This window comes from Notamacropus eugenii, chromosome 2, assembly GCF_028372415.1.
Source record: "Notamacropus eugenii isolate mMacEug1 chromosome 2, mMacEug1.pri_v2, whole genome shotgun sequence".
Taxonomy (NCBI): domain Eukaryota; kingdom Metazoa; phylum Chordata; class Mammalia; order Diprotodontia; family Macropodidae; genus Notamacropus; species Notamacropus eugenii.
This window is the reverse complement of record NC_092873.1, coordinates 478,507,513-478,526,151: the sequence shown is the minus strand read 5'-3', so window position 1 is coordinate 478,526,151 and position 18,639 is coordinate 478,507,513. Positions and strand designations below refer to the sequence as shown.

The following is an 18,639-nucleotide window of genomic DNA, read 5'->3' as shown; positions in this document are numbered from 1 at the left end:
AGAACGGTACAGTATCTCTTCCAAATGACCATCCTTAAAGTACCTGACAGCCGAATTTATGACCTCTAAAATCTTATGTTCTCCAGGACAAACACACCTAGTTCCTCTATCCCTAGATATTATACCTTGCTTAAATGCAACTTTCTCTGATGGTACATTATTACACTGTTGAATAATATTGAGCTTTAAATTGACTAAAACCTCTAGTACTTCTTCAGGTGAATTAATGTCTATCTAACCAAACTTTCTCTGTTTTGTACTTTTTGAAATGGATTTTTTAAAAAAATAATTTATTCTTATTAAATTTAATCTTATTTGATTTGGCCCAGGGTTTGGACCTGTCAAGGCACCTTTGAATCTTAACTTTATTATAGAATGTATTAACTATCCCTCCCAACTTAGTGTCACTTAATTCCATCGTTTATCAGGCACCTATGCACCAGGCATATTCAGAGATCAGATTCTGTGAGACTCAATACAATTAAGCTTAATTCCAACCCTGGGGCCAAGTGGTCCCAGTTGACTAGTCAGTGACTACAAACTCCCACAGACCACTTTATTTTAATGCAGACTATCAGATCATGCTTCCAGCCCTCCTTTCTTGCCATCTTCCCTGCCACCTCCATAAACCATGTATCCTTGTTCTAGGAAATGAAACTGAATAAATGCTATCATTGGTGTTATTTATAAACTCTCCAGTGATGGCATTCATTATATTTGTGATTTTGCAGACCAAAGTACTCTTCTTTGACCATTCTAGTATGATAACAAAAGTTCCTTGAGGATAGTGATGTAGTCTTGGTTGTGTAGTTGTAGCCCTAGCACTTGCTAAAGTGCTTGAAATGTATTAAACATATAATAAATGCTACCTTAATTCATTCATTCTCCTATAAATCTGCAAATTGAATAATCATGATGCCAGTTTCTTATTCCAAGACACTGATACAAGTGTTAAATAGCACAGGACTAACACACACATATCTGGGTCACTCCACTGGACCTCTCCTTCCAAGGTGGCAACAAACACTCACTGTTCTTTCAACCATTGCTAATATAAATCATTGTACTGTCATCTAGCTTCTCTCTCCATTTTTCTCACAAAAATAGAATGAGGGACTTTATTGAGTGCTTTGTTAAAATCTAGGTAAACTATCTACAAAATATGCCTAATTTATTTATCTAGTAATTATGCAAAAAGAAAATGAGTTTAATCTGTTGTGAGAGGAATAGAATAAGCATTTATTTAATGGCTACTATGTTCCATGAACAGTGCAAGGACTTTACAATCATATCTTTTGAGCATGTCTTATTAGAAACTTAACATCAACTGCAATACAACTCTATTTAATAGCTATTTATATTTAAATTAATTTTGATACTTGAAGTAACATTAAACATTTTCACTTCTTCCCTTTAAATTCCCATTAGAATTCTTTATCCACTTATTTTCATTCATTTTTCCTCACATGATCTGTTCCTGGTAAAGCTGGACTGGTTCTCTGTAAGCACTGATTCCTTTTCTAAGTGTTCTCTAACTATCTTTTAAATAATAATGTTTTAAAATTTTGCCAGGATTTGAAATAAAGGTCACTTGGCTATTCTCTTCTTGTTCATGAAAACTGGGGCAGCATTTGCTCTTCTCAAGTCCTTGCAGTATTTTTTCAGTTCTCTGTCATCTCTTAGAATCTTTGTTTATAGGGAGATAGCACCTCCCTCCTCACCAATTTTGTTTCCAATCTAAAGGTCATTTTCTCTCACAGAGAAAAGAGAAGCAACGTAGGAGTTGAACTGTTGAGCCTTTTTCTCCATTGTTAGTCCTTCTTTGATGCTACAATTTTCCTCATCATAGCTGATGAAAAGACCTTTTTATCCATAATTTTTATATCAGCCTTAGTCATAATGAAATCATGTAGTAATAATATTTTGCATACCTTAAAGCATTCTATAAATTTCAATTAGTGTTGAACATATAATGATGCATTTTTTTGGCACTTAGGACACTAGAAATCTCGGACAACTGCCTTTAAATCTAGCCCAAGTTGGAACTCTGACTGGTTCTCCCAAGTCCAAGGTCCTGAATTGTCATATCTTTAAAGTTACACCTCATAAAATCCCATTTGATGTTGTCTTTATCAAACCAAACAAGGAGACTCATTGATTTAAATAAAGCTAGGAAATCTAATTAAAAGCATACTAGCAAAGAAAATAACAAGGAAAAATGTCTTCCCATATATTCAGGGGTAATCTGGGAAGAATCTGTTTCTTTTGATATATAAAATATGATAAAGATTCATCTGGAATGATTTTAGTAGTAAATCCTCCTACAGGTATGGTAATGAAATTCTATTACAAGTGACTATGAATAAATAAATATGTGTGTATTCTTTTTAAATTTCAGATTATGACAGTACCAAATGATCCCTATACTTTCCTTTCCTGTGGTGAAGATGGGACTGTTAGGTGGTTTGATACTCGCATCAAGACGAGTTGTACGAAAGAAGATTGCAAAGATGTAAGAATCACATTTAAGTGAAAAGATTACGGAAATAACAGATTTTTAAAATTAATTAACAGACATTGTTTTAAAGAATTGTGGAAATGAGCATTCTTTACTTGTTCTTTCCTTGGTTCAGTTCACTGACGTTGTTGAAATCCAACAGTTAGAGATGATAAAGCAAGAGCAAGATAATACAGTGATTTTTAAACACAGAAGAGTCAGATGTTCAAGTAATGTATTGCTCTTGTCAGAAGGGTAAGTCTCTAAAATTATATGTGCCTTATAATAAGGCACATGTAATTTTAGAGACCTGCCCTTCGCACTCCCACTTTGTATAGATGAGGAAATTGAGACCCAGAGAAGTTAATTGGCTAGACCAAGATCACCTAAATAATTAGTGGCAGCTCAGAACAGTACTTTTAGTTCTCTTATCTCTGTTGCGCCATACATAAATTTCTTAATAGCAGGGCATAAAACAGCATTATCTTACTTTTCCTGCATATATTAGGAAGCCTATACCTAAAGCTTGACTATGACATAAGAGTAACTAAAATCTATCGATTTGGGGAGCACATTTTAAAACTGTGGTTATCTCAGTTGGTACAATAGATTCATTGGGAGGGGACGGTTAGTGCCTGCCATTTTTAATTAACTTTCCTGTGGCAAATGTGACAGAATAACAAAGGGAATCTTATTTTGGGGACTTTATTTAACACTTTTTAAAGATGTTTTATGGTTCAATAGAATTGATCATTTATATCATAGAACTTATTTGTAGTCAATCTTCAATTATCTGCTTTGTGGATTATATGGGGGAAGGTTCCCTCAACCACCACCTCCTCGTTTGAAGCAAAATCTCCTCTGTCCTGGGGGAGATGGCAGAAGAGTTCAGAAAATTCCAAGTTCTTCAAATTTTCTCCACAAACAAGATAAAATAGCTCTTCAGGGTGAAGGTAGAGCAGCAAAAACAAACAAGAGTTGGGGCAGAGCAGTGGAACCAGTGTCTTCCTGGGACAACTGGATAAGATCCAAGGAAAGACTCCAAAAAAATGGAGGTTTGGGTATGAGTAAAGTGCAAACACCTCTAGGCTATCTCCCTCTACTAAAATAACAAGCCCTGGGGGCAGTTGTGTTGGGAGGTAGCCCCAGGCTCAGCCACAGGAATTCTCACCTCAGACTGTGTGTGGGGTCAGACATCTGATCAGGGGAAGATTGAAGGACCCTCTGTTGCTGAAGGATGCCAGGCCCAGCTGTGCTGCCAAGACTGGTCCTGGGCTGTGACTGAAAATGAGAAAGCACTAACACACATCCAGAGAGTGTGGAAGCAGTGGAGCAGGGACACTGTTGTCTGTGGGCACTTACAGGGGAGCTGAGTTCCTGGTTTCAAGTTCTAGGCTAGAGGGGAAAATTGAAGGTTTCAGCCACTGGAGGATTGTCAGAGAGCAAGAGCATTTCCAGCATAATGTGCCTGGGTGGGCTTAGCTGTGGCTTAGAAGGGGAGAAGAGGGCTGAGTTTGGGCCTCGGATAAATCTCAGAAAATCACAGTAAGAAGGACCTGAGGCCAGAGGTAACCTTCACACCCCCTGAGACTAGAAATAACAAGCTGCTAAAAATAAAAAACAAAACAAAATAAAAATAAGTAGGCAAAAGAGAGAGAATTCAGCCATAGACAGCCACTACAGGGATACAGAAGATCTGGCTCGTTTTCAGAAGAGAATACAGAAGCAAAAAAAGTCTTTCCTATTCCAAAGAGCAATGTCAAATGGTCACATGCCCCAAAAGAGTTCTTGGAAGAACTTGCAAAGCACTTTAAAAATAAAATGAGAGATTGAGGAAAAATTAGATAAAAATAGGAAGAAGAAAACAAAAAATATTATGAATAGAAAGTCAGCCAACTGGAAAAAGAGATCCAGAATTTTAAGGAAGAAAACAACTCCTTAAAAACTAGAATTGGGCAAAGGGAAATGAATGATCTTATAAGATACCAAGAAATAATAAAGCCCAAAAGAATAAAAAAATGAATGTGAAACATCTCATAAGAAAAACAATTGATCTGGAGAACAGATCAAGAAGAGAAAATATAAGAATCGTTGGACTACCTGAAAGCTCTGCCCCAAAGCAAGAAACTTGATAAAATATTATAAGAAATAATTAAAGAAAATTTCCCGAAATGTTAGAACAAGAGGGGAAAGTAGCAATAGAAAAAATTCACCAATCACCACTGAAAGAAATCCCAGGATGAAAACCTATAGGAAAAATCATAACCAAGTTTCAAAACCCACAGGTTGAGGAGAAAATACTGTAAGTAACAAGAAAAAAATTATTAATTATATCAATAATAGAAATAACAAAAATAATATGATAATATTAGTAGGTTCAGAAAAAAGTGATCAAGTACAACACTTGTTTTTTTTTTTTTTATTAAAAACACTTAGAAGTATAGGTGTAACTAGACTTTTCCTTAAGTCAATAAGAAGCATTGACCTAAAACAATCAGGCATTATTGGTAATGGGAATCAGATGGAAGCCTCCCAATGAGATTAGGTGTGAAATAAGAATATGATATTCCAGAAGTCAAAGGAACTAGAATGAAAACCAAGAACCACCTACCCAGCAAAACTGAGTAAAAAATTGAGTAGCAAAACTTCAGGGGAAAAAAATGGTCATTAAGTGAAATAGATGACTTTCAAGCATTCTTGATAAAAAGACCAGAACTGAGTAGAAAATTTGGCTTTACACACACACAGACAGAGTGCACAGAGTGAGTTGAATAAGAAGGAAGCGATGATATATAATAAAATTAAGGGGTGAGAGAAAAATATATTGGGAGGAATAAGTGAGAAATGGAATGGGGCAAATTATCTCTCATAAAAGAGGCAAGAAAAAGCTTTTTCAGTGGAGGAGAAAAGGGAGGAGGTGAGAGGGAAAAAGTGAAGCTTACTCTTCACATTTGACTTAAGGAGGGAATAACATGCTCACTAAATTTGGTATAAAAATCTGTCTTATACTACAGGAAAGTAGGGGAGAGGGGGATGATAGAAGGGAGGGCACTTGGGAAGAGGGAGTAATTAAAAATAAACACTTTTGGGGAGGGGCAAAGTCAAAATAGAGAATAGAATAAATGGAGGACAGGAGAGGATGGAGGGAAATATAGTTAGTCTTATACAGCATGACTATTATGGAAGTCATTTGCAAAACTGCACATATATAGCCTACACTGAATTGCTTGCCTTCTCAGTGGGGATGGGTTGGGAGGGAGGGAGAGAAGTTGGAACTCAAAGTTTTAGGAATGAATGTTGAGAATTTTTTTGCATACAACTGGGAAATAAGAAATACAGGTAATGGGATATAGAAATCTATCTTGCCCTACAAGAAAAGAGAGAAGATGGGGATAAAGGAAGGGAGGGGTGAGGTAGAAGGGAGGGCATATTGAGGGAAGGGGTAATCAGAATGCGAGGTGTTATGGAGTAGGGGGCAGGGAGAGATGGGGAGAATATTTGGAACTCAAAATTTTGTGGAAATGAATGTTGAAAACTAAAAATAAATAGATAAACATTAAAAAAAAAGAAACAAGAATGCCCACTGTCATCAATATGATTCAGTACAGTATTGGAAATCCTACCAGTACCAGTAAGAGAAGAAAAAGAAATGGAAGGAGCTAGAATAGGGAATGAGATGATAAATTACCTCTTTTTGCAGATGATATGATAATACACTTGGAGGTCAAGAATATCAAAGGAAGGAGGTTCAGCTGTACCAGATCTTAAATTATTGCGTTATGTTATATTTATTATATATAATTATATTATATAATATAATTATCATATTATAAGGCAGTAATTATCAAAACTTTCTGGTTCTGGCTACGAAATAGAAAGGTAGATCAGTGGAATTAATGTAGTAACCTAGTGTTTGACAAGTATAAAGACTTAAGTTTTGGGGCTAAGAATTCATTACTTAGTAAAAAAAAAAAATTGGGAAACCTGGAAAGCAGTCTGGCAGAAATTGGGAATAGATCAATATCTTACACTATTTACAAACATAATAAGGTCATAATGAACATGTGACCTAGATAAAAAGGGAGTTATTACAAGAAAATTTGAAGAACATGGAACATATTACGTAACAGACGTAATGTGAACAATTTATGAACAAACGAGATGGAGAGCATTGTGAGATGTAAAATGAATAATTTTGATTACATTTAACTAAAAAGTTTTTGTACAAATAAAACAAATAGAGCCAAGGTAAGAAGAAAAGTAGAAAACTGGGGCGGGGGTTGGAATTTATAGACAGTTTCTCAGATAAGGTCTCATATATCAAAAACGTAAAGAACTTTGTCAAATCTATAAGAATGCAGTCATTCCCCAGTTGACAAATAGTCAAAGGATACAAATATGTAGCTTTCCAGTGAATATATCAAAACAATTTGTAGTCATATGGAAAAAGTGACCTAAATCATGGATTAGAGAAAGCAAATTAAAACCACCTTGAAATACCATTTTGCGTCTATCGAATTGGCTGAAATGATAGCAGGGAAAAGTGACAAATGTTGGAGGGTTATGGACATATTGGGACCTTATTTCATGTTGGTGGATCTGTGAGCTGATTCAGCCATTGTGGAGAGAGATTTGGATTTATGCCCAAAGAGTTAATAATCTGCCTGTGAAAAGTGTGTGTGTGTTTGTCCTTCGTTGCCGAAGAAGACCATGCCATCAGAGAAATGACATGACTTGCACTTGCCTTTGTTTTTTTGAGTGAGGGAGGGCTGTGCAGCTCACCAGCCTCACTTCTCCTCCAGAACCATCTGAATCCAGTAACCAGATATTCATCAGGATGACTGGAGATGACCCAAGATGAGGCAGTTGGGTTAAGTGACTTGCCCAAGGTCACACAGCTAGTGAGTGTCAAGTGTCTGAGGTGAGGTTTGAACTCAGGTCCTCCTGACTCCTGCACTGGGGCTCTATCCACCACACCACCTGGCTGCCCTTAAACTGCCTATGTACTTTTTGGCATAGCAATACCACTGTTAGGTATGTTTACCAAGATGATTAAGGAAAAAGGAAAAAAACCTACATGTTCTAAAACATTTGTAGCAGCTCTCTTTGTGGAGGCAAAGAACTAGAGATTGCAGGGATGCCCATCAATTGAGGAATGGCTAATCAAATTGTGGTATATGTTCATGAAGGAATATTGCTCTTTTATAAGAAATTATGAGCTCCTTGGTTTTATAAAAGCATGGAGAGACACCTCCATGAAATAATGTAGAGTGAGATGAGCAAAGCCAAAAGAACATTGTATACAGTAATAGCAGTATTGTTTTAGAAACAACTTTGAGCAACCAAGTCATTCTGACTATAATAAATACCTAAATTAACTTCAAACATCCTAGGAGAATTCTATCTGAATCTAGAAAAAGAAGACGTGTGTGTGTGTATACACAAATTTGCTTCCATCGAAGTGGGAGGAGGGGGAGAAAGGGAAAATAAAAAGAAAATTACATGACAACTTTTAAATATTTGAAAGGAATAGCAAGTTGTACATAATGGATCTGCAGTTTCAGGTGTAATCCTCTGTTTTTCTATCCCGCTTTGTTATTTCTTAAGTTCAGAATACAATAAAATTTTTTAAAAATCCCCTTTATCCTGCCTACCTGGTTTGACTCCAGTGCTATCTCCCCTAGCATCTCCTAGAGTATTGTCCCCTCTGCACTACTGGGATAACTTTCCATATTGTTACTGCAATTAAGGGTTGTACTCCAATTAAAAGATGAGGCTAGAAAAGTTATATGTAAATCAAATTTTGTAAATTGGATCATATTTCAAATGCAACATAGGTACTAGCTTTCAAAAAATAACCTACAGTGAATCATTTTACAAAGCAGAATCTCATGGAAGGAGTACTCAATTATCCAATTTCTTTTTGAAGAAGTCTATGAGAATGATTGGGGCACACAATATACTGTAAAGACTTAAGTAGCTACATAACTTATGATAAATTCTGATTATATTTGAATAAATATAGGGCCAGTAGAAACTGAGAAAGCATAAGGTAAATAGATCAGTATGCCCCAGTAATCTGTTGGTCACTTTTTGATTATTTTACACACAAAAGTGAAGTTAGTTGCACAGTGAGAGGAAAAATAAAGCAAAAACTGTGGAAATAGCAGTTATTGGGAGTTAAGAATCATGAAAAATTATTGGCTAATGATTTTAGTGAGAAATATCATGAGGCCAGGTATTCAGAATAACTTGGGAAATTAATTTTTCCAAGAAAAATGAAAACACCAGGTTAGTAAAAGACCAAAGAAGTCATCGTGAAACATGGGCAGTAATTAGATAAATATGCTTTAGAGCCATCCTCTTGAGGAACTAATATTAAAGTTTAGTATAACATTAATATTTGTTGTATTTGAATAATAATGAGTAATGGTACTGTTCTAAAGGCATACTTTCGTTGAACTAGGAAGAATTTTTTCATATGGAGAGAAAATAATAGGAAAAAAGGCTAAGTTAATACAGTATCTTATTTTTAATATATGAATAGTTAAAATATTATAAGCATTATTTAAAATGATCAGTATGCTTCATTTGAGGCAACCAAGAATATCTTTTAGGGCAGATTGTTTTACATCTACCCTCATTGTTAGTTTGGTGTTTAGACCATATGTTTTTCTTACAGTTTTTTGCGTTATTGACAAGATAATTCAAGACCACTGTCCGTTAAGTGATTGTAGGAGAACTACACGTATGGCTAAAGAATGCAACAAGTGCTTGTTGGTAGCAATAACTTTCTCGTGAGCAGTTACTATGAGGAGGCTTTAGGATTTCAATCAATTGTAATAACTAATTTTTTCTTAACTCTTTCTGATTCAACACAATCAGCTTAAATTTGAGTAACTTTTTTTCTTCCTTTGTCTGCAGAATTCTGTTCCTACATCAAAGCCAAATGTTTAGGGTTTTGTTTTTCTACATTTTGATCTCATTGTTCTAGGGAGCAAACAGCAAGATGCAATGAAGAGCTAGAAGAGCTAAGTTGTGTCCTGAATTCCATTTACCAACAATGTGACTTTAGGCCAAGTCACTTAATTTCTCTGAGGCTTAGTTTTCTCAATGGTGTAGAGACATGATAGTGTCTACCTTAGGTCAGTTACATAGTGCACATAAAATACTTTATAACCATAAACTGTCACATAAATGTAAGCAGCCATTGATAGTTTCTCAGCGCACATTTACTTTTTTCACTTAAATTTACTGTATTGGAAATTATATACATCATGTTAGTTTTAGTTTGAAATTAGTTTTAGTATGAATGTCAAAAAAATTTTAAATAAAATATTCTTTGGAAAAATAAAATATGACAGCACAGGAAATAAGCTAAGCAAATGTATATTCCACTGCTGGTTATGAAGGAGTAAGAAGCACTTTGTGACAGTATCAGTTTAGTTCAGTTTTAAAGTATCTGAATTGTCCTTTTTTCCTGTAATGTTGAATTAAACTATCTGTGAGAAAGCAAATTTTGTTTTAGGAAGAGGGAATTTTTTTTAATATAATTTTGTTTCTGCTGACAAACATTTTAAAAGTACTGTTATTTTGCCTTTTTTTAAAAGGATATTTTAATTAACTGCCGACGTGCTGCTACTTCTGTAGCTATTTGTCCCCCAATACCATATTATCTTGCTGTTGGCTGTTCTGATAGCTCTGTACGAATATATGATCGGCGAATGCTTGGCACAAGAGCCACAGGTAAGAGATGTAAATTAGATACAGAACAGTAGTTTTGCAACTCTCCTGTTTGTGGTATATTTGAAAAGTTCATGGTTGCTTTGGTTGGTAACAAAATTCAATATAGTTGGACTTTCTCCACTGAAGGCTTCCTTTAATGCCACACTGTGGCATGGAGGTGACCCAATGGAGAGCCAGTTCTTGTAAGTCCCAACATTTTTTTTAAAGATTCAACTCTGGTCTTTGGCAGCCCATTTCTGTGGTTCTGTGACCTGAGAGCAAGGCTACTTAAGTTTGGAAGAGCATCTTGACACATTCTTCACCACCAGGTTCTTGATGAATAGTTTGAGACTATAACAACTCATGGGGACTCCCCACTAGGCCTTAGAGAAGTTATATTCTAAATATGCTGGCAATGAAAGTTAAAATAAATAAATTGGATTTACTTTAAAGTAGTGACTTGTTCCACATATTCAGCGAAGGAAAGTTTCTTTCTTTGAGAAACTACTAAGTCCCTATTTTCCAGTTAAGGCATTAGAATATGCTAAAAGTTTCTGTTTCTTAACCCAAAAATGTCATGAAACTTTGGTGCTTCATGAATGTTTATGATACCTGAGTTTACTCATACCCATATCTCTTTGCCATTTTTTGACCAGGCAAGTGTATAATGGTAGTATCCATAGTGAATTAATAAACCAACAAGTATTTATTAAATGCCCCCTGTGTTAAAGACACAATTCTAGGGATTGGAGAAAATAAGTCTCTGCTCTCAAAGAGTTTATATTCTAACAAGGGATATTCTAAGTACTAGATAGATAATATGAAGCAGAAATAAGGATGGAATACATTCTAGGCATAGGAGAGAGCTGCCCTTACAGTGACTTAGAGACAGAAGATATGCTACCTTAGAGGAACAGAGATAAGATTGGTTTGGCTGGGTTTCAGAGTGAGGGGGTGGGGAGTAGGGGAGAGTAATGTCCAAAGAAGCTGGAAAGATAGATTCAGGTGAAGTTGTGAAGGGCTTTAAAAACTAAAAACTAAACAGAAGAGTTTACATTTGATCCTAAAGGCAGTATTAGAGTGACATAGCCAGGTATCTACTTAAGGTCTCTTTACCGGTGCTCACCCGATGTGGGAGCATGTAGAATGAACTAGAGTGGGACAAGAATTGAAATGGGGAAACCAGTTAGGAGGCCAGTATAATAGTTTAAGCACAAGGCACTGAGGGCTCAAACTAAGGTGGTTGAAAGTGAGTATATTGAAAGGGTCAAAAGTTAGGGGTGTTGTAGGGGTAGAAATGGCAAGATTCACAAACTTGTCACATCAGTGGATTGAGAGAGAGTGAAGAGTTATGGATAACATTGAAGTTACAAACCTGAGAGTTGGAAGAAAGCCTTCAACACAAGTGCAGAAGTTTAGAAGAGAATTGGGTTTGTGGGAGAAAGGCAGTGGATTCTACTTTGATGTTTTGAGTTTGAGATGTCTCTTGGATATGTAGTTTGAAATGTCCACGGGGCCTTGGGATGCCAGATAGAAGCTGAAGAGACAGACTGAGATGAGAGGTATACACCTGTGAGTCACCAACATGAGATTCCTGGGAGCTTATGAGGTCACTGAGGGAGAGGTGTGTCAGGCACTGTGCTAAGTGCTTACAGATATCATTTGATCTGATTTGATGAAAAAGCCAGTTAGGTGGCACAGCAGTGAGAGTGCTGAGCCTAAAGTCTGGAAGATCTGAATTAAATTCTGATCTCAGATACTTAATAGCTATGTGATCCTGGGAAAGTCACATAACCTCTGCCTCAATTTCCTCAAATGTAAAATGGAGATCATAATAACACTCCCTCCCAGGGTTGTTGTGAGGATCAAATGAAATGAGCGATTATGTATAGAGAAATGTAGGGGACCTAGTGTAGAGCCTTGGAAAACATACGTGTATGAATGATAAATCAGTGAAAGAGACTGAAGAGAGGTTAGATATATAGTAGTACCAGGGGACAGTCATATCAGGAAAGACCACAGAGAAAGTCTCTAGGAGCAAAGAGTGGTCAGCGGTGTCATATGTAACAGATAACTACTTTCAGTGCTTCAGTTTGTCAAAATGATACCCAGCTCTCATTTTTTAAAAAAAATTTAAATAGCATCCACACTCTAGTACATGATAGTTTCCTTCAGACATAAATCTCATTCAGAGATTTTTTCAAAAAATTACTTTGCTTTTGCATGGGTATCATATTTTATGTTATTCTAGTGAAAACCAGCTTTGCCTTATTTATTAAAGGTAAAATGTTTAAAATTTTGTCAGTGTTTAGATGGTGACACCAATATGATTGAAGAATATATTTGTATCTCTTATTTAATGTAAAAGACCTTAATTGAAAAAATAGTTCTAATAAAACAATTTTTTTTCAGTTTAAACCTTTTCCCCAGTGGTATTAATATTTTGTTAGAGATGTTTTAATTCTCTGCAATATATTCTCCTGGTTCCAAAGATGATGTGAGAATATTTAACTTAATTTGCCTATTGAATAAAAACTTATTGTGTAAATAGAATGTTATGTTTTAAATTTGTCACTATTAATTTTTATATGGCATTGGGTAGAAATTATTTAAATGTTGATCAAGGATGTAATTCAGATGTTTGTCTTTTTTGTAGCTATTAATTTATGAAAACATGAATTTTAAGACTTTTTTTTTTAATTTAGGGAATTATGCTGGTCGTGGGACTACAGGAATGGTGGCTCGTTTTGTTCCTCCACATCTTAATAACAAATCTTGTCGAGTTACATCTTTGTGTTATAGTGAAGATGGTCAGGAAATCCTTGTGAGTTATTCATCAGATTACATCTATCTGTTTGACCCTAAAGATGACACAGCACGAGAACTTAAAACCCCTTCTTCTGAGGAGAGGAGGGAAGAGGTAAGAACTACAATTCTGCTTATGTGCCAGGGGTGGTGGGGAGAAAAGGACTAGTAAGTAGGGGATCAGCAAAGACTTCGTGTACAAGGCTTCAGATGAATTGAGTTCTGAAGGAAACAGGGAATTCTGAAAAGAAGAAGGAGTATATTCCAGGCATGGGGATAGCCAGTGTATTCGATAGCAAAATGTTTTTGTAAATAAAAATGGGTAGAAATAAAGATTGTTAGTGTTAAAGTTGATTTTAAAATAATGAAATTGCACACCTTGATACATATACATAATTTGCAAAGGGACTTGTTTATGCCTATCTACCAGTAGAATCAGTTCTTCTGTTCCCATGTATCCCATCACAGTTTTTCCTTCTGGTCTAGTCTTACTTCTTTTCAGCAGTTATGAAGCCATAACCAAATGAATTCCTTTTCTTCCTTCATTCCAAAGTACAGAATCACAGAATTTGAGAGTTGGAAGGGACTTTGGCAATCATCTTGTCCAGCTTATATACAAAAAGAATTCCCACTCATAATGTACCTGACAGATGGTTATCTAGAAGACCTATAAGAATGGAAAATCCACTGCTTTTCAGAGACAACCCATTCCTCTTGCAGACACATTTCAAAGAAGTAACATTATAGCCCTAATTAATTAATTTGAGGGCCCTAATTAATTAGTCCTTCTCTTCTTTGAGCTTTGAGTCTCTTTTCCCTTAAAACTAGGAAACAGTATTACATATGTGTCTGATGAACTACTAAACTACTTTCAGTTTTAAGAATGATGAGGACGAAATAGGTTTGCAATAAATGTGTTGTGTTATCTGAAGTAGAGAGCAGAAGAACCTGGGTATCATTGGTGTTTGCAGAAGTTTGGGAGAAGGGGTGGGCAACAGAAAGAGATAAGGGCTACCTCAGAATGCCATAGCAGTTGTAGAAGAAATGGCATAGTTGATGGCCAGTCAGACTACCGAGGGGGTGCAGAAAGCATCAGGCACTAAGCAGGCAAACCAGCAAAGCAGCCAAATGGCAGAGAGCCATGTTCAATGACCACTTTATAAGACCTGCTTCACATCCTTTATGATTACAGCTGGGAGCAGTTTAAAAAAAAAGACATTTCAAGGAGAAAGCTAAATGGGAAATTTTCCAAGAAACAAGTGCTTTTGACTATTTAGTGAATAAAATGGACAAATACAAAAAAGTTGTCCATTTGTCAGGAGAATCTTCCTAGATGACATATGTTAGAAATAGGTACAATGAAAGTTAATGAAGCCTTAAAGTTGAACTCACAAATTCTGTAATTCAGGTGGGTTAACTCAGAAAAAAACTAGTGCTCTGAATGTAATTAGGGCAAGGTCTAGAGATTTTAAATTCTTGCCTAGCCCATTGGTCATGTTTTGCCCCAATCCATGTGTATGATGAACAAGATGCTAAGTTAGCTGGTTGAAGATTTTGGTTGAAGCGTCTCAGTATGTATTTATTATCACCAGAGTTGTGTGTGCTGGTTTGGGCTTTTCAACTTTGTGTTTCTTCAATATCCTTTATGACACTTGATCAACATCTTCTAACATGTGAGGTTATCAGATACTTATTTGTCCATGAACCATTTTATAATGTTGACATTTAATAAGGGAGCAAACTAGATAATGATTTCTTACAGTTAACAGGTAGTTTGGGATGAAATTAGTAATTTTCCTTTTATAAGGATTTGAGGTTTGTTCAGTGACCTTCTCCTTACCTTCCTAGTTACGACAGCCTCCAGTTAAACGTTTGAGACTTCGTGGTGACTGGTCAGATACTGGACCAAGAGCTCGGCCTGAGAGTGAACGAGAACGAGATGGTAATTATGCTTTGAGTTTTCAGTATCCAGTATTTTTTGCATTACAAAGAATAAATGAGAATTTGTCCATATTGAAAAAATAATATCCAGTTTAAGGTAATTGCCTTTGCAGATCAAATTGGTTTCTGTATTCACTAGAGTTTTACAATTGATAATGCTTGTTCTTTGGTTATTAATTGTATAGCAAGTGAAATTACTCTAGATATGTTTAATTGCTACATGCCATTGGTCTTTTCAGCTGTTATGTCACATTATAATATGTTCATTATATTTTCCTTTCAAGTTTTAATGAGATTTAAAACAAGATGTATCCTTTTGTAATTTTTTTTTTGTTCCAAATGTGATTTTTGTAAATATATTTATCTCGTTTGAGTGTTAAGCAACAATATCCAAGAATTGCAGATTTTTAGACCCAGTCCTTTGAACCAGTCTTCCCCAGCATACTTTCCATCCTCACCTACCTTCCAAGTATGACCAAATTCAAGGCAGAGTATAGAACCATTAGCTCCTTTGTTCTAGACACAGTGTTTCTTTTAAGTCGCTGAGGTGGTAACATTAACTTTTCACTACCACATAACATTGTTGACTAGTTGCACTTTTTGTTTACTGAAGTACCTGGATCTTTTTCACAAAAACTGTTATCTAGTCATACGTACTCCATCTTGTATTTCTGAAGGTGGTTTTTTGGGGAATCTGTGTGTAGAATTTAACATTTATCTCTGTTAAATTTCACCTTGCTTGATTTGACTCATCAGTTTAACCTCTAGAGATCTCTCATGTGTTATGTTAGGTGGCCCTTCAAGCATTTTGTCAGAAGTACATTTAATAAGGATAGATTTTCCATGCCTTTTACCAAGTCATTGATATTAAACATCACAGAGCCAAGGACTGAGCATTAGGACACTCCTAGGAACCTCCTTGCAAGTGGACAAAAAGCTGTTGATTACTGTGCTTTGTGTTCTGTTATTCAACCAGTTCTGAATCTCCCTAACTGCATCACCATCTAGCTCTTATTTTTCCATTTTGCCCACAAGCCTAGTATGAGAGAATGTTAAATACTTTGCTCTAATATAAGCATACTGTTTCACTAGCAGTCCACTAATCAAAAGCCTATCAAAAAAAGAAATAAAGTTAATCTGAGATGACTTGTTCTTGATAAAATTATGTTGGCTTCTAGTAGTCACTGTTTCCATTTCTGAATGCTTAATACAGCGTCCTAGAATTCTACCAGTGTCAGTCTTACTCATCTGTAGTTAGTAGATTCCACCTTCTATTTCTTGAAGATTCAGACATTTTTTTGCCCTTCTGCCAGTCTACAGACTATCTCCCACTCTTTAGGCTCTTTCAGAGATTGATAACAGCAGATCAGCAATTGTAGCTGCCATTTTTTCATTACTCTAGGATGTTCATCCAGATTTGGTGATTTGAAGCTGCCAGATACCACTTAACCTAATCTTCATGTATCTTGCTTTTCTACTTCCTATGGTTTATATTATTCCCTTCCTAGTCCAAAACCCATTCTCCTTGGAAGAGAAAACAGAAACAAAAGAAGAGTTGATTAACTGTTGACCCTGAGCAGTGGTCTTGTCCTTTGCTTCTCAAATAGCTGAAAAAATAAAAATAACCTTAAGTTGATTTTAGCATTTTTTGTCAGCTCCTGCTTATTCTGTACTTCAGCAGTTTTAATACTGCTCTGTTGCATTCCTTTATTGCATTCATCCCTAGTCATTTGATCTTGTTTTTTCTCTCTTCTATAAATGTCTTCTAGTTTGAATTTGTCCCTGAGCTCCCTGTGCCTCCATTTTAGTCTCTTTAGGCAGCTCCCTTTTTTCTTACTCAGAGTTGTTTTGGCTTCAGTCTTCAGAATTTCAGTAATAGCTTTCCATCAAACTTGAGCTTACTTCCCTGAAAAAAAAAATTGGATCATTAGATCTTACTCTTCCTTACTCTGAAGCCTTTGAAATCAGTTCTCATAAAACTGAGGGTTCATGTTAGCCCAAGACAAGTTTTCTTCTGCTTTTCTCTCATAGTTTCCAAAATTGCATGACATTCCTTGCCCCAAGTATTTCTCTTGTTTCTACATCAGTAGCCTCTTCCTTTCTGTTGGTAAGAACCGTTTCTAGAATAGTAGTTTCTCTTGTAATTTCTTCTACCTTTGAAAGCATGAAGAGAACTTTGGTGTTCTGTCATATTGATAGTATGGATTCTTATGGAGAAGAAGCAAAAAAGCATAGCAGAACACTGAATATATACTAATAAGAAATACAAGCTGTTTTTTCCTTTTCTTTTTTAACTAAAACATTTTTTCATCTGTCATGTAGCAAACCTACAAAGCTAGAATAATGACAGTGGGATGCTGTTTAGTGATAGACTTTAAAGTGCCAGAGTGTGTTACACTACATGTGTTCATATTTAAAATCACTGCACCATTTTTATAATACTTATGAACTTGAGTGACAGCATTGTATGTAAGATTTACATATGTGTGTGTATGTATATAAGATGGATTTGGAATTAGAGGATCTGGATTCAAGCCTTCATTGTGCCATTATTTGCCATGTGATTTGGGCAAGTGACTTTAATATCTCTGAAAGTTTCTGCATCTGTAACATGGTGGTAATATGAGATACTATGTGCCTCATAGATTTGCAGTGAGTTACTTGCTTTTTAAACAATAAATGGTATACAAATTTGAACTATGATAAACATAGGTAATATGTTATCTCCTAGAACTTTATATTTTAGTCTTTTTTCAAGTGATAGAGATTAATTAAGACTAAAAAGAAAATCATTTCTGCCACTGTGTTAGGACATTGGACATCTTGTTTCTAAGCCCCCAAATTCAGTTGTAAAGAAAAGGAAATAGTAGAACCAGTTCTTTAAGTATTAGTTGATAACTCTGTGGAATTTATATAACATATACAAGTAAGGTTTGGTTACCTATTACTAAATACTTGTTTTTTATTAGTTATTATTGTTATGGTAAAACTATAATAAAAATATATCTTATTGTTTCACAGGTTCTCTAAGTCATGGTTCTTTCTTTATTTTAAAGTTCCTCTAGGAATTTCCAGTGGTAATTGTGTTGAAAGAATAGATCTTGAATGATTTAGAAATACTTTATTATTATAGGAGAGCAAAGTCCTAATGTGTCCTTGATGCAGAGGATGTCTGATATGTTATCAAGATGGTTTGAAGAAGCTAGCGAAGTTGCTCAAAGCAACAGAGGACGAGGACGATCTCGTTCTAGAGGTAAATTTTTTTATTTATTACATATTTCAGAAAATTACCTAAGAAACTATCAAAGTGAAAAACAATAAAACTTTTTTATAAGTAGAGAGATAGATTTACAATAACATATTTTTATTGGGATCGTATTGCAGAGCCAATATTCTAATTGAGGAGGAAATGGGATGCCACCTTTTGCTTACTGATTTCTCTAATCCTTTTCCTGTCTTCAAAGTGCAGCAAAAAAATTTGAGATCACCCAGTTTAAACCCTTTTGTAAAAAACACAAAACTGAAAACAGGCCTTTTCTCATAGTTGTATCTTCCATGATTTAATAATTTTTCTTCTTTAGTTATCAAATAAAATTTCAAATTGTTCAAATCCTCAAACAAACAAAAAATCTAGCTTAATTTTATACTGTTTGTCTTTTAAATAAACTGAT

The 18,639-nt window shown here is 35.3% G+C and overlaps 1 protein-coding gene across 10 annotated transcripts in view; it reads left to right on the top strand.

Moving 5' to 3' along the window:
- Nucleotides 1–18,639, top strand: part of DCAF6 (DDB1 and CUL4 associated factor 6) — a 160,891-nt gene that overhangs the window by 62,602 nt on the left and 79,650 nt on the right. For all 10 annotated transcript variants that reach the window (XM_072648734.1, XM_072648733.1, XM_072648732.1 and 7 more), the window contains 5 exons: nucleotides 2,399–2,512; nucleotides 10,108–10,243; nucleotides 12,928–13,142; nucleotides 14,876–14,969; nucleotides 18,102–18,221. In XM_072648734.1, the coding sequence (XP_072504835.1) occupies nucleotides 2,399–2,512; nucleotides 10,108–10,243; nucleotides 12,928–13,142; nucleotides 14,876–14,969; nucleotides 18,102–18,221 (679 nt within the window). The remainder of the gene's footprint in view (nucleotides 1–2,398; nucleotides 2,513–10,107; nucleotides 10,244–12,927; nucleotides 13,143–14,875; nucleotides 14,970–18,101; nucleotides 18,222–18,639) is intronic.